We start from the raw sequence: 12582 nt of genomic DNA, 5'->3' as shown, positions 1-12582 counted from the left end.
CGACACAGAAAACATGTATTTGTTTTATATCTCTATGATCGGACGTGGTGGAGGGAGAATGTTCTTGTTTCTTCTGTCTATTTTTTTCTTCTCTTCCAAAAAATTGAATATTGAAAAAAAATGTCTCCGTTCAATATACCTGTGATGTTTTTATATTAATAAACCATTCATTCATTTGTTTAGTGAAAGATATTCAATAACGCAGTATTTACTGACTTACGTATGGGTCTGAAGGTTTACGACGATAAAATAACAATAGAGAACTCAAAAACCTTAAAAACTCAGAGCTTTGCATGTATTTATTTTAATTTGCTAATGTATAGGGACAGGTACCCAAACAAAATGTTTGTGTGTCTGTGTTTGTCGCTTTTTTTTTAAGAAGGATATACTGTGCTACATATAACGCGTAAAAGGCAATATTGTTAAATTACCTAATGCGTGGCATATATACCTATAATTGCATTTAATATTCTGTTTCGGGAAAAAAAAAACTTGAGAAAAGAAACAATCATATGCAGAGCTTTAAGAACTTGAATGTTATTCTGAGCAGCGCTTTTGGTCTTGCTAGATTTAATTAATTTTGGCTCTTGGAGTTCTGAAAGAAAAAACGACATCCCCAGCATATAGAACACGTTGTGCGTCAGTAGATACATAGAAGTTACTTACTCTACAACTCTCAGTGAACAAGCAGCTGAAACAAGCACAGTTTAGAATCTGTTTCCGTCTCTAAACCAAAAAAAAAAAAAAATAAAACCAGAAAAAATGGGGAACTGGTGTTATTTCTTAAGAAAAAATGGTGAATTCCATTTTTGTAAATGTGACTACACCTAGCAGGTGTCTAAATGGTATGGTCCACCTACCCTTGAATTGAGTCTGATAGTAAAGCCTTTGATGGTGACCCTTGGTTAGGTACCCATACTGTCTGATGGGCTAAGCAACACTAAAAACTGGTGCCTGAAAAGCTTCCCTCTGGGCACCTTGTGTTTCGGGGCAAGTCATCCACTTTTTTGGTGCCTCAAACACAAAATAAGATGGAAAACCCAAGCTATTGCCTAGAAATTCAAAACACGCACACAAATGAAAACACATTGCTGGATAAATTATATGACTGCTATCTTCTTTACTTATGATGTCACCATCTAGGCTACAGTAACATATGTAAGTGATGGAGCTTGAAGAATTTGTTACAGTGAATCAGTTTATTCAGAACTGTTGCTAGGAAAGGATCTAATATACAGTCGTAAAATATTCTTTTCATATAGTGCATTTTATTACTCTTGACATACTCTAATTGACCTGTTCGAAACGCCTGTTTGGATGATCTATATTTTAGAGTTGCTTTCAATGCAGTTATTCACTGAAGCAATGCAGTCACATTTCACTGAGTAAAACAGCTAACAGACAGTGTAATGTAACTTCAGTACTAAATCCTCTTAGTCTACAAATACCGCTGCTATTTCAGCCTTGCCCTCAGTGAGTGGGTCTAAGAGTAAATTTATACATATGTCCTATTAAACAATTGTTTGCTGAAGTTCTTGCGGGTAAAACTGGATTAATGTATGCGATTCATCAAAAGCTAATACTTGGCATTTTATGAATGGTCCCCCCCAGCGCTAAATGATTCAGTGCGTTCTCGAGCCCTGTGTCATGGCTGTAAAGGTCATTCTACTTTGTCAACTATGTATCCAAATGTTAATACATGTGCAACATAAAAGTTACAATCAGAAATGCGTAAAAGTGCCCCCTGCAGGTATAGACATCTGTAGGGGTGTAATATAAGGAGACAGACCCCTTCTGACTGTCATTAAACGGTCAAGCCACTCAAGCTGTTTATCATGCTATACCCATATTATTTATCTAGGCAATGGCGATTGACAAGATCATACCAATATGTCAGGGAGAGAGCCATGAGCCAGGTAAAATTCATCCTTATGTTCAGTCTTTAGAAGTTAGCATCCGGACATGTATGACTTGTGCACAGGTCAATCGGTCAGTTTTGGGGACCCCAGGTTGAGCTTGTGGTGTGCTATGGCCAGTTTGCCCCACTCCGTTGATCACAGGGCTACTGCCCAAATATTCCATTTTGGGTAGCCAAGGGATACACTCGCTTATGAAAATGTAAACAACCAAAAAAATTCTATGTTTTGGAACTACAGACCACTGACAGAAGATTTAACAGGTTTCGTGATCCCTAAAATGTATATACAGCTTTGTTTGTGGAGAATTGGTGAAATTAGTTATTCAGAGAAATACTGAAATAATGGAATAAGATGCAACAATTCTTTGCTCAACTTGACAAAAAATGACTGTAGCCACTAAAGCAATTAATTGGAACGCACCGCAACGAGTTTATACTAAGAGAAAAAATATTGGGGGCTGGGAATCAACACACATTAGAGATTGAATCTGTTAGCATGGGAGATGGTTTTGGCCAGAGGTGGCATTTAAAGTCTTACCTTCTTTTTAGTAACCACCAGAAATCAGGTAGAGATAGACTTCACATTCATGTCCTAATGTGGTCTGGTTACGCAGTGAATGTATGTTCTTCAGCTTCCTACAGTTCTTTGTCTTTATATACATACATACATACTGTACATAAAGTGTGGGAACTGCATTCATCATCTTGGGATTTTCTTCCAGATAGTTAATGTTTTCATGATTGATTTTGTTTCTCCGCAGGTTATCGATACGTGACATGCCACATTCGGAACTGCTCTGACAAAACACCAACATCGCAGTTCACTGGGAACATTGATCGAAATTCTCTGACCGTACAGGACGATTACATCTTCCTTAAGGTAAATCGGCGCAAGTAAAATAAAGCTGTATGGTGGTCATAATAATAAAAGATTGTTTCTAGAGGCTATTCACAAATCTTAATCTTGTTCTGTTCTTCTGTCACACCACTTCCCTTGATTCAAATGTATAATTTTGGTAGGATTTACTTACTTTTTTGCTTTACACTCATCTAAAATGTTCCTAAGACATCAACAACATGTTTCTATATTTTGCAAAGTTAACTTAAGCTGAGGTAACCATGACCTCACAAAAGTGAGACTGTACGCACATTTTTGTAGAACATCCGATGTAATTGTAAAGGAAGAGCATATTTTCTTCTGTCAGCTCAAGGAAAATGTTTAAATCCTTTCAAAACTGTTTTCTCCATAAATATCTTTAATGTAATCAAGTATATATCAGGTGTCAGTTCCCCGTACTGCTACCTCTACAATTTCTTCCCTCTGTCAACATAAAAAATAGAAATCATATCTGTTACCAGCGGATCAGAGTGATTAATTGAGCTTGATGGCTGTCCTGTAGAGATGGGGTTGGACAGTGATTGATGCTTTGAATGGCTCGACAAGTGCGCGTTTTCGAGATACGATGCCAGGCCGTGTGATTTATGGAACAGTGAACACAGGTTCAGTTCCAGAATATGTACTTTCAACCCAAGGTAGAACATTGCAGATTGAGACTTTTCATTGTGGAATGTCGAATATTAAGGTTTTATTTAAATTCATTTTAACCCTACATTCTACTGGAGATGGGATGAGGGAAGAAGAGGCATGGAATGAGGTTCACGTCTTCAATTAACTATTTTTTATTTGATTTGTCCTGGGGGATGGGGACTCTTGCATTTTTGAACTTGCACCACCTCAGTTTTTCAAGTGCAAATCCAAGTTGGCTTTAGTGAATTTGCGAGTTGATTTTTTGTTCAACATGCCGGGCCAGACCGGTGATGACAGATGGGTCCTGGGACTTTAAGGCCAGTGGCTGCTTGATGTCATAAGTATGGCTGATGGCTGGATACGAATGGCTACACGTTATGTTTTTCATTTTCAATGCACATATCTGTAAAGTGAAAGCCATAAATCTATGTAGGTTTCAGAATGATTGCAAACATTTAGTTTTGAGTGAATGTTGCTGCCTGTATTCTTGTAACAATGCTAAAATGTTCTTGGTGCATTTGCAGACAACCTCAGGAAACCAGAGTAAATACTACGTATCATACCGACGAAATGACTTTGTGCCAATGAAGCTCCCAAAATATGCCTTGCCGAAGGTATGTAAAGACATTTACCACAGACATAGACTAAAGAGAATGTGAGCATCTCGTCTGAACCTGTACCCTGTACCCTGTACTCTCCACACTTGTTTTCCATCGGACTCCCTCCGATATGCTTCATCACGTCCATTTTTCTTTTTCTCCTATATGCACCAGGGGCTAATAAACATTCATTTGGCAACTTTGCAGTTGGAGCTAATAAACTGTGGTCTGACAAGCAGCTGTAGTAAAATACGCAGATATTGTCCACCAAGGTCCATATTGGACATTGTCTTATGCTTTAAACCCAGAGATCTGAGATTGTAAAAGTATTTAGCGGAAAGTGTTGAAAGATCTTGAAGAGGATAATAGTTGATTTCCTCAATTCCACTAGAAATGTACAAATCTATATGTCATGGCTGTAACAATTTAGAATGATGAAGAGTCAAATCACATCATTGTACCCACTGTTTTAAAAATATTATGTGCTCTGACCTTCTTTCAACCTTATTTATAACAATGCTGATTCATGCCTCTGTTAACCAGGTTTCTCTAGTGATTCGGGGAAAGTGTACGATTAATTTAGAGCACGTTACTGTAAATGTAATTATCTCTGAGCATCCACAGGACCTTTACCGATGAAGTGCTGTGTGTTTACACAGTGGAAATACTGAAAGCGCTTCGGCAAGGCATTCATTACCCGGAAACTGCTTTTATTCAACACCTCTTACTCTATTTAGCAACTTTCCTTTTCTAACATTACAAATAGAGGTAGCATTAACAGTTGAAAGGAATACCCTTAAACATAAGTAGGTATTATATGACTATGAGACATTCATTTTAAAAAGGTTGTTATGATTGGCATCAGCCGCGCGTCTCATCTGCTGAGATGGGCCTCAGTTTGTATGATGTAGGATTGATGTTACACAGACACCACTTCATTCTTGCGCTAGCAACAGAATGCAGTCACATCAATCCTACAACATAGAAGATGAGGTCCACCTTAGCACATAAGGGAAGAAGCTGGAGAATTTTTAAATGTTTGAAAGAAGCTCTTTGGGCAGTGTTGGCGCTAGACTGTGGGTAAAATCAATGTTGTGGTTACCTCTCCTTTCATGTTAATATCTGAGCCTCTTCCTGGGGGCGCCATTCTTTTCTTGCCACCAAAATGTGAATGAATAGTACTTCTAAAAAGTGCGCAATTATAGACTCTTGCTAATTCCCAAATTATGTAAGATAATCATTATTTAATTATTGTCATTTTCTACCATATGTTACTAGTGAGCGCCATCCCATTTCATAATCTGCCCATTTGATTTAATTTATCTTTTTTTCCCCTTTCCTTCAGTAGTGACCTTGGTTTTTATAATCTTTTGCCCTTTCAATGATTTTTGTAGTCTTAGGTGGTTTTGAACATGAAGTCAGTGTTATACAGCCATTATCTGTCGAACTTTGAAAAATAGTTTTTTAACAAAAAAAAAATAGGCCGATGCAGAGATGGAGCTATCCATTATACTGTATATTGCATTAATTACATTAAACTAAAGCGAGTTCACTGCAAAACCTTCACATTTCAGCAACATTGATAACCCATTATGTTGGGTTTGTCGAGCTTTCCCCTAGTCACAAACACAGTCTCCATTGAAGCCACAAGGGACACAAGTCACACAAGTCTAGCAAATATGAATTCACCAACAACTTTGACTTAGCGCTAGTGGTCAGTGAGCTGGCCTGCGCAAAATGTCTGCCCATTGTAAATAACTACCCCAAACGTTATTTGGCACTCAATTCCTAATCCCTGAGAGTAATGTTTACAAAACGTTATTCAAAAGCAAAAGAGGACGAGGAAAATGTATTCTTCATAATAATAAAAATGAAGAGAATTCTGCCTGATATTTATAATAACCTATCTTAGATGAGGTGAACTAAATGTTCTGACAAGTTGGAATGTTATTTCCAGATATTAAGCCCCAGACCCCAATTAGAGTTGCATCTCTTAATATATTTAAACCATAGTGAAGTTAATTGTTCAGAACGTTTGCTAAATCTAGTCGATATCAGAGTATCCTCAGAAAATGGTGTTAAAACAGATAATCAGACAAACTGCTATATGAATGCTGGGTATGTACTGTGGAAACCATATCACTTCATGATAGCTCTTACAATGAAGCAGCAATCAATGTGTTAACCCCCTGTGTCACACATGGGCCAGATTCCTAGATCAGGCAGTGCTGGTGGGCTGGGTTGGACGTGAAAGGGTTAAACTGGTCGCTATCCCCTCAGGACACAGAGCAACAACACCTTAAACCCCCTACCTCAGTACCCCCCTGCACAAATCACAATGTTATATTACAACATTCCAAGTAAACAATAAGAAAATGGCGACGTGATGTCTCCAAAGCTATGAAATCAATTTGTCCAGGTCTGATTACAGGGCCGGCTTTAGGTGTTCAGGCGCCCTGTGTGGACCCTGAAACTCTTAAACCGTCAACTCTTTAATGGCCCATCATGAAGATACTATGTAGCGACTTGCCAAAGGATTTAACCAGATGGCTCTAATACCAGCCTACACTTACCCTTATTAAGATACTCTTTATTGAGTCATCAACCATGACAGCGGTGGCAAAGGAACCAGTGAGAAGCCTTAGATATGATCACAGCAGTGTATAATAGAACAGAGTCCTTAGAATCTGCCCCTTCACTCTGAGATTGGGGCAAAAACCCAGAATCTCAGGGTCAAACTCTGAGAGCATGTTTATAACTGATAGAGGGGCAGATTGCGGAAGGCTTGCACAACGTGGCCAAAACCTAACCACAGAAATATGTGGCATATTAATAAAATGCAAAATGTAGATACAAGTAATTTTGATACAATATAATCGCAAGAAAACTTACATGCATATATTTTTTCCTAAATAAAAAAAAGTTCTTTCCTTCATTTTGACTTTGTGACTTGATTGTAATAAGACAAGCTAGTTAGCATTCAGGATGCTACCTAAATTAAGTACTTTACTAAATTGACATTGCGAACAAAGTATATTTGACGACTAAACAAAGTGAATTAGATTTCATTATGAAAAAACACATTCTTTAAAAAAAAAAAAAAAATTATATTTACTGAGTTCTTGCCAAACGCATAATGCCCATTTTTTTTCATTTGTTTGAATTTTGATTAAGCAAACACAACAAACGAGGAAATGTCTTCCACCGATAATATATCATTTACAGCATTAAGTAATGCTTTTGTCGGCTTTCGCATCACAATTTTATTACAAGGCATTAATCACACCTACCAAATATGCTGTCAGCTTTTTATGCGAATCAATAAACCCAGCCAACAAAAATGTGCGTTTCCTAATTAATAATGGATAATTACAGAAGAGAGATTTTTTTCGAGATTCATTAAGCAACTAATGCAATGTTTTATTGGCAGTGGATCTATTGTAGGAATATCCGCACTAAAGAGAGTAACAAGCCTAGATGGAGCAAAACATTTTGTGGCCCCTGCTGGATGCCCCAAACTTCAGAACATTTTCTTCGGGAACCCTTACAAGGATGTCTTCTATTTTCCTATTTTTGTCCTGACACTTGGGTAGCGATCCACCAAATTAAATTACATTTTCTTTATAGAGTATCAGCAGATTATTTAGTCCTATTAAAATAAAGAGAAAATGAATAACTTTAAAATTGATAATATGCAGAATTATTATTGGGAGGATATGTTGTAGGATCTGGCGAACACTTACATTTTGAATACGTAGAAGAGAATCTGACAGAACAGGGTAGGGGATATGAACACCCGGTTATGCGAGATAATGTTTTATCTTGTTTTTAGTGAATATTTATTTCATTAGAATAAATATAGTTTTGATGAGGTCAGAATAATGCCTCTTATAGCAGCAAAAATGAGTATGCATAAGAATAGAAAATAAAACAAAGAATATAATTAAAATACGGTAATTGAATACTTATATTTTTATGACAAATTAAAAAAAAAACACTACTTTTGTTTATCCCCATTGTCTCAATTCTTAGACGATACCTACATTCTTATTCTTGGTGTGACAACGCTGATAAAACTTTTGGGAATCACAAAAACATAATTCACTTTACAGAAGCAATAGGATGGTATTTTTATTTCATTTCAGCAACTTTAAAATGACATTGCCGTAGAAGAAAAACATTTAGAGCCGTCAAAAGCAGGGATCACAAGAGTTCATCCATAAGACATCCTTAAAATTGAAAATCTGCTTAGTCGGTGTGTTGTTCCATTAGCAGAACATTAGCAAATGCACAATTTTTTGATGAGTCTAGAATCACAGAACTTGTGAGGAAACAAACATTCGCTTTTTTTGAGGACTGTTGTAGACATCATTGACACGGCCATGTTGCTTATGTCCAAGTCTAGGCAGCATACCTTGGAGCTCTCCAAGTTTGACCTAGGGTCTCTGGGTGAAGCCCCTGCGGGTATGGTAGGAAGAAACAAGATACTTCACTTTTTACAATGTCCTTTAGCATACACTTCTCCTAACAATCATTTTACGTCATGAATGTAAAACATGGCCCATAGAGCAGTCTGTTTTATTTGCAGGATAGGAAAAATTGATATAGCTGGTATCACATCGTAACTGAATCTGAGTTATTCACGTGAAAGACATTACCAATTTATAACACTCAGAAGATCTAGATTCCAATTAGTTATTGGCCTTTCTAATAATGCTTTAGGGGAATTTTATTAGTTAATAATAGGTAAAAGTGGCTGATTAAGTATTCATATTTCATGAAAATTGCTCTGCAAGCGGACCTAATTGCTTCCTAGAGAATAGTGAGTTAAGGAACCTTCCATCCACACAGGCCATGAACTTTAGATTTGAATACTACTTCGAGCAATTGAATGTGTCTAATTAATCAAGTGCATTTTAGAAAAGATAGTACATGTATTTTAAATGTATATCTCATTACAATATATATTTAATTAGTCAATAAAGTCACTGTCTCGGTTTTTTATTTATATTTAATCACCTTTTTTATATATATATATATACTTTTAAGGGTTCCATGTATAAAGTGGATATAGAGGCAAAAGGTGATAATTGTTGACCTTATTTGCATGCGTCTACCCAGAATCCCTTGTGGTTGTGGCAGCAACATGAGATTTCTGAGAGAAAAACAAGCCTTCTGTGGTGTGTCTGGTGTCTGTAGATGAGTGTTTAATAATGCTTTTACTACTATATATATATATATATATATATATATATATATATATATATATATATATATGGAAATGTAGTGTTGCTAGTCTTTTGTGTACTTTTTACAAAGCTTGCTATTTGATAAATCAAAAAGCTGTATCCTAGGAAAGGTAACTATGGACTATGAATGAGTCAAAGAGGTTGGCTTAATGGGAAATGTAGTTCATACTAGACCACAGACTGTTATGCGTCTCTGGATTTTTACCCCATATTCTGAGTTTTCTGGCTCCAAAGGCAAACTATGTGTCCAGCAACCGCTTCCTAAATGCACTTGCTTGCTACCCCAAGAGAAGGCAAGTGGTTGCACCAATTCACAAGCCCATTATCCAAGGCAGCCGCATAGGTTGCCCAAATGGATGAATGGGCAAAGATTCCCACAGAAACCCTCCAAAATCCTGTGGAAAGCCTTCCCAGAAGAGTGGAAGCCGTTATAGCTGCAAAGTCCCTGTTGGTGTAACGGTCAGGTTTCCCAATAGTTTAGGCCATATAGTGTATGTATATAAAACCAACTACTACTAGGGTTTAAAGTCTTAATTAGTAAAATGTTCACAAGCCACAGTTCACCATCCATCATCTTGCGCCTCCATGATGTAGCTGTAATGTCTTTTCCAAACTAAGTACAGTTATCCTAGGTAAAGGGAATTTCAAACAATTATAAACCTCCCTTGAAAGGATTGTTTATCGGTTCTCCATAGTTCTTTTAAGTTGTGACTGTAAATTTAATTAACTTGATGATCTAACACATAATGCATTAGAGGAATCAAGTTCTTAAAGCAGATGTGAAAACTCAAAATTCCAGCGATCAGTTCAATAAATAAACGAATGTAATGGTTTATAAAAAAGTCCGTAAATGTTAACGTGAACATCTCCAAGATAATCACACTGATTGCCGATAAAAGGCATTAAAACGATCTTAAAATCTGTGGCAGTCTCCTTTGAACTATCTGGCGTTTCATTGCATCTCATTTTTTTTCTCTCCAGGATTTACAAATAATCAGCACAGATGAAAACCAGGTTTTTATCGCCGTCCAAGAATGGTATCAGACTGACACGTACAATTTATATCAGTCCGACCCACAAGGTGTCTATTACTCCATAGTTCTGGAGAACGTAAGAAGCACAAAGCAACCGGAAGAAAACGTCATCATAGATATTCTAGAGGTATGGTCAGGTTCTATGACTTAAATAGAATAATGTATTTTTTTTATTGCTTTATTCAATATTTATTTACATCAAATAATAGCTTTATGGAAATAACAATGATGGTATCTTTTTCTATAAACGTTATAATATGTTTGGAACCTTTTTGTCTGTATTTAGGAATAAAGTAAAGTATTGCTGGTAGTTTTAAAAGAACAAGGCAGCTGTTTGGTCATTTTTAAAAACTCATTCGGCATGGATTAGTACTTTTCCAAACCACCATATAAAATAACTTTGCAATGCAAAAGATAATAACGTGCATCTGTGCATGAAGAGACTCGTAGGATTAAAGCGCTTATCGATCTTACGACATGTGATCCCAGTTATGGAAATGCAATTGTAGTAAAATTAATGGTCCCGGAAAATAACAAAATAACCAAATGCGGTGAATTTCCACAGAGCCCAGCAGATCAGGCCGCAGTGATGATCTAGAAAAACGTTTCTATAGTCATCTTTTCTAGGTCATTATGGAGGCAGATGTATAAACGGTATTTAAGTATCTCGGAAATGTATGAAAAAATCAGTGCAGTCTCCACAACATATGAGGATGATTGAAAGGAATGGCTTTGTGTGATTTTATATTCATTTATTGTTTCTTAAAGGCTCAGTGATGAAATAATTCTTAAATTGTGGGGTGTTGAGATGCAAGGGTTGGCTTTTGAAGGCCCTAAACCGGTTGCATGGACTACAGAGGATTGCCCTTAGTGATAAAAAAAAAAAGGCTCTTTTCAAATTTTAGTGGTGTTCATTTGAAAGAGGGGTGCATTGGTAATAGTCCAATATTTGTGATTATGAATAAATATTTTTGTTTATTGATCGGCAACAAAAGACAGCATAAAAGTTACAGTTTGTTGAAAATATTTTTTGCATATTTTATCTGCCTTGTATCGGTCATGTGTCTCAAGAAGCCTCTGATTTTAAAGTTACAGTAAAAACCCATGCCTACAATTAAACCTTATTGTCCAGGAAAGAAAAGATTTGTTTTGGGGACCCTGAGACGATTTTAGCCAATATTTTCTGATTTCAAGCGTGTTCAATTTGGGCTGACAAATGGACTTTCCATGGTGATTTTAAGTGTTTTACTTTGACACGATGATACAATTAGTCTTCATTCCATCAGTGTCTACCATCTGCCTAAATAATATCTTAGATATAAATTGTAATGGACGCAGTTTGAATGCTTTTGATGCACAGATGTTTAGGAAAGGTTTCCAGCCTAATTACAATATCTGTTCCAAAACCAGTTCTGGAAACTGCACCGGGACTCTCTGCCAATTCCAACTTGTCATTGGAATGAAATAATCTGAAGGAACGGTATGATATGTACAAATAAAAAGCTCACAGGGTCTGTATATATGGGAATTTCATTTTAAAGATTTATCGATGGTTTTATATTTGTGAAATACTCAATATTTCATAAAATGACAAAGGCGGAAGAACGATATATATGGGACTCATGCTGCCAATAAAGTTATAAAATATTAACATAAGTTAATAAGTGCTTCTAAATTTCAGAGATCGTAGTCGCCATACCTGGGAACTTTCTAGATAAGCTGACCCAGAGACTCTTGAAATGTTTAACCCTTGAAATATTTAAACCTATTAAGCCTTTACTAGCCCATCTAGAAGATTGTTTGTAGTGACTCATCAAACGTGTTATCCAAATGGCTCTAAGGAAACCTTTACGTGACATTATTTAAAGATACGCTTAATCGAGCCTTAAGTGCGAATCTGCCCCTCCATGCTGAAATTGACACAAAAACCCTGAGACTTCGGGTCAAACTGAGGGATGTTCCCAGGTGTAGTCGCCCTAGTGGGGATACCTCTGAATTAATAATGCGGAAGATAGTATCTTTAGTAGGAAGTGATACCTTTTATTAAGCCAACACCGTAGACGATCAAGAGTGACAAAAATTTTTAGGACCTCAGAGATCTCTTCCTCAGTTCTTCTCTTGAATACATGGCTTTATCTATTTTCCTGATCGTGATATTAAAGCTGTATACAAAAGTCCACATTTTTCTTATTGTGTATCACTCAATGTGTATGTTTGAGGAAAACATATCAAGGGAAGACACTGGATGGGGAAA

At 36.6% G+C, this 12582-nt stretch overlaps 1 protein-coding gene across 2 annotated transcripts in view; it reads left to right on the top strand.

The window, feature by feature from the left end:
• SORCS2 (sortilin related VPS10 domain containing receptor 2) overlaps positions 1 to 12582 on the top strand; it is a 340312-nt gene that overhangs the window by 288660 nt on the left and 39070 nt on the right. For both annotated transcript variants that reach the window (XM_053458253.1, XM_053458252.1), the window contains exons 7-9: positions 2680 to 2798; positions 3971 to 4060; positions 10276 to 10455. In XM_053458253.1, the coding sequence (XP_053314228.1) occupies positions 2680 to 2798; positions 3971 to 4060; positions 10276 to 10455 (389 nt within the window). The remainder of the gene's footprint in view (positions 1 to 2679; positions 2799 to 3970; positions 4061 to 10275; positions 10456 to 12582) is intronic.

Source organism: Spea bombifrons, chromosome 1 (genome assembly GCF_027358695.1).
Source record: "Spea bombifrons isolate aSpeBom1 chromosome 1, aSpeBom1.2.pri, whole genome shotgun sequence".
Lineage (NCBI taxonomy): Eukaryota > Metazoa > Chordata > Amphibia > Anura > Pelobatidae > Spea > Spea bombifrons.
Note: the sequence above shows the minus strand (reverse complement) of the source record. Positions and strands in the feature narration are given on the sequence as shown.